The sequence below is a fragment of the Fopius arisanus genome, unplaced genomic scaffold (genome assembly GCF_000806365.1).
Source record: "Fopius arisanus strain USDA-PBARC FA_bdor unplaced genomic scaffold, ASM80636v1 scaffold00080, whole genome shotgun sequence".
NCBI lineage: Eukaryota > Metazoa > Arthropoda > Insecta > Hymenoptera > Braconidae > Fopius > Fopius arisanus.
Genome location: NW_011887819.1, coordinates 109351 through 112596, shown reverse-complemented (window position 1 = coordinate 112596; position 3246 = coordinate 109351). Strand labels below are relative to the sequence as shown.

Sequence of the window (3246 nt, the reverse complement as noted above, 5' to 3'; positions counted from 1 at the left end):
TTCAAAATGTGGTTTCACTGGGAATTCTCTGTAAAATAAAGAAAATAAATTAAAATCATCTTCGACAAGAAATTAAATTTAAATTGCACTTCAAGTGAAACATTATGATTCGAATCAAAAGAACTTTTTTCTGAAATATTGGAGTGCATGCTATAACATTTTTTTGAGAAGTGGAAAAACTGCTCAATAATTACAGCAGTCTGTATTAATGGCTTCAAAAGAATGTACACCTCAACATTCGAGATTCAGGTTATTTTTATAGGAAATCCAATGCGTGCAGTGAATTGGGAGTTGTGAGGGTTGTGTTTGCAGATTATCCATTTCGTGCAAAATAGGTGTTATTAGAAAGAGTAATTTCGCAAGATTTGGAGTTGTAATTGAAACACTTTAAAATAAATTATGGTGAATGTCCAAGTTTCAATATCTAAGTGAAGCATCGGAGTTTAAGAGGTGATCACTTCTGATCACAAAACTCTTTCCTAATATCAATAATGTTGAAAATTAAATAAAATATTAAATCATAAATTCGAAACCACCCCGAACCATTTAAATAACTTCATTTATTCAGAAATATTAGACTTCAAATTTATGAGATTCCTTAAATAAAATTTCCCAATGTCATAAAATCAAGGAACCATACAAAATTGACCTTATTTTGCGGTCGTAGTGTAGTCAGGATGCAGAGTAACTCGTTGCGATCTTATATGGAGATCAGCTAAAGTTAATTGATACCATTAAAGAATGCAATTAAAATTGTCCTACGCATGCACTAAGTTTCCTATTGAATTTTTCCATCTGTATTATTGTGCAATCATTGCGATAAGATCAAATAGTAGACGAATTGTTTTTTGTACTTTTCCAGATTCTGGGAGATGGACGCTACAGCTGGCCCAAAATTCATCATTTATTCGTTGTTGTGTTACCGACGGTTCTACCGAAAAATTCACTGGAAAATGTATAATTGTTTATCGTCTGAATTCTGGAATGGAATTTGGAACCAAACAATTGCTTCAGGTATTCTCCAGGAAATTACTTCCAGAAAGAATGCATAACTGAGGCAAAAAAATTATTTTCAGGAGATTTATTATGCTTACACAGAAACTGATGAATTTTTTTTGAGTAATTTACACGCGGTCATCGCACTTATGTTGCGTGTTAATGTGCCTAATATTCAATGTAATACCCATTGGAGTAACGTTATCAAAAATGCTGAGATTGAGTCGAAGAGAAAAGACAAATTTACGGAAGACCTAGCAGATTTTTGTAAATATTTGGAAAGTGAGTTGAAATAGTGAATAGTTAAGATTGAACTGAGAATGACTCTATATATCTTTAAATGACGTGTATTTAGGGATTGATGAGGATCTTCAGAAAACTGTCCAACTAGAACAATACCCCAGAGTACTACGAGAATATTTGTCAGCAGAGGAAAAAATTATGAGTTATACCATGAATGACGATGCTATACAAGAATTGGAGAGATGGTTAAAGAGAACAATCAAATCTATACAAAAAGTACGTTATTTATGTCTCTCTATTTTTTTCCAAAGTGACTAGGAAAGAACCGCCCAATTCTTACAAATTTAATAGAAAACGGTGACCGATGCATTGGGAACTGCCACTGCAATAAAATTCAATTTATTATTCATTATTATTTATTATTTATTTATTTATTCAATATTTCTGCATATTTGGTGGAAAAATGCTTTCTATGTGCAAGCAATGCTAACTCAACCATTTGTAGATGCAATCATTGGTTACGTTTGATATTATTTTAGTGAATGTTTTCGATATCAGCCTTTGTAAGATCTCCTGACTTATAATTTGCGAAATAGTCTCTTCAAGTCACATAATCTTGTGAGACGTGCGCGTGTGTAGGTGTAAGAGATTACTCTGCTTATTCTCCCTTCTGGAAGTCTCAACTGTCATAGATATACACAGCCCTAGATTTTTTGGCGAGCGTGGGGTAACGCGCAGAAATCTAAAGTCACAAGACGGCAAGAAGAAGCGCGATGCCTCTAGAAAGGCATAATGCCAATCCAAAATTCGAATAGACTGAAATCCATAGCGAATGGATTAGGCATTTAGCAGTCAAGTGATAAAATTTGTTTGTGGGAAATTATGAATAGTTTAAAAACTTTTTACTCCATCAACTGAAGTGAATAATAAAGGAACCAAAAAGAATCTGTTGTAGCAAACATTTTGAACGATGTTTAAATAGTTTACCTCTTTGTACGATTTGAATATCATTAGATTCAGAAAAATTGTTGGTATTGATTAAGAAACTGTGGTGGTTTTTTGTTGTAATAGAATTATATTATTAAAATATACTGCCAATGCTGTTTTTATGCTATAGTGTACTCCGTGAATTTCGAGATGCTGAAGTCATCAGTACCCATAATAAGGAGAATAGTATTGAATAAGGCAAGCTTAGTCATGGAGCTCTTAAAAAAGAAATGAATATTGTATAAATACTAAAACCTAGGAATGTCACTTTTTTTGATTAATTGAGTAGCTGAATCATACGAATCCTAGAATGATTTTTGCTTGGTAAACAAAAGTTTTAGGATAGCCGAAATCCCCAGAAAAAAACGAACTGAATTGGAGCTTAAACTATAGTTTCGTTCGTTTTTTTCTAGAGATTTCACGCATGCTAAATTTTGATTAATGAAGCATAAACGATTCAAGTTTTGGTGTGCCTAATCAATTCTAAACTCAGTATCCTTTTCTTGAGTTATATACTTGACATTAAGGTTCATTTGGATACTTTCAAAAATTGGCATACTTGTGTGCAATATTTATGAAAGGTCCATTGTCAAATATTTCATACTGAATGGATTTCGGATTGTTATTGATACTGACGCGTTTAGTGTTTTTTTTTACAACTTTTTTTTTTAATTCTTCTTTTCCACAGATGAACTTTTCTGTTTTCACCACTGAATTCCCAATTAATTAACCATACATTTCGGACTATTCAAAGTTCTAACTGAGCGTCACGTCTTCCCAGTGCGGGTGAGCATATTTCTACCACTCTGTCACTTGAGCTTGCTTCGCGTTACTCCACACTTATGAAAAGTTTTCGGGCTGACTGTACCCAAGCCGTATAAATTAATAATATTTATAAATTATTGATATTACACTGAAATCATACCAGTGTTGAGCCTTACCCAAGGTTTCGCAACGGGGATACAGCTAGTATGAACCTTATGAAGATGTTTGTGTCTGGTTAGTAACACTTTTCCTTAT

General features: G+C 33.0%; 1 protein-coding gene across 1 annotated transcript in view; it reads left to right on the top strand.

The window, feature by feature from the left end:
- Positions 1 to 3246, top strand: part of LOC105270194 (dynein heavy chain 5, axonemal) — a 20931-nt gene that overhangs the window by 910 nt on the left and 16775 nt on the right. Inside the window, exons 3-5 of the mRNA XM_011310978.1 lie at positions 863 to 1014; positions 1077 to 1278; positions 1352 to 1515. Coding sequence (XP_011309280.1) covers positions 863 to 1014; positions 1077 to 1278; positions 1352 to 1515 — 518 coding nt within the window. The remainder of the gene's footprint in view (positions 1 to 862; positions 1015 to 1076; positions 1279 to 1351; positions 1516 to 3246) is intronic.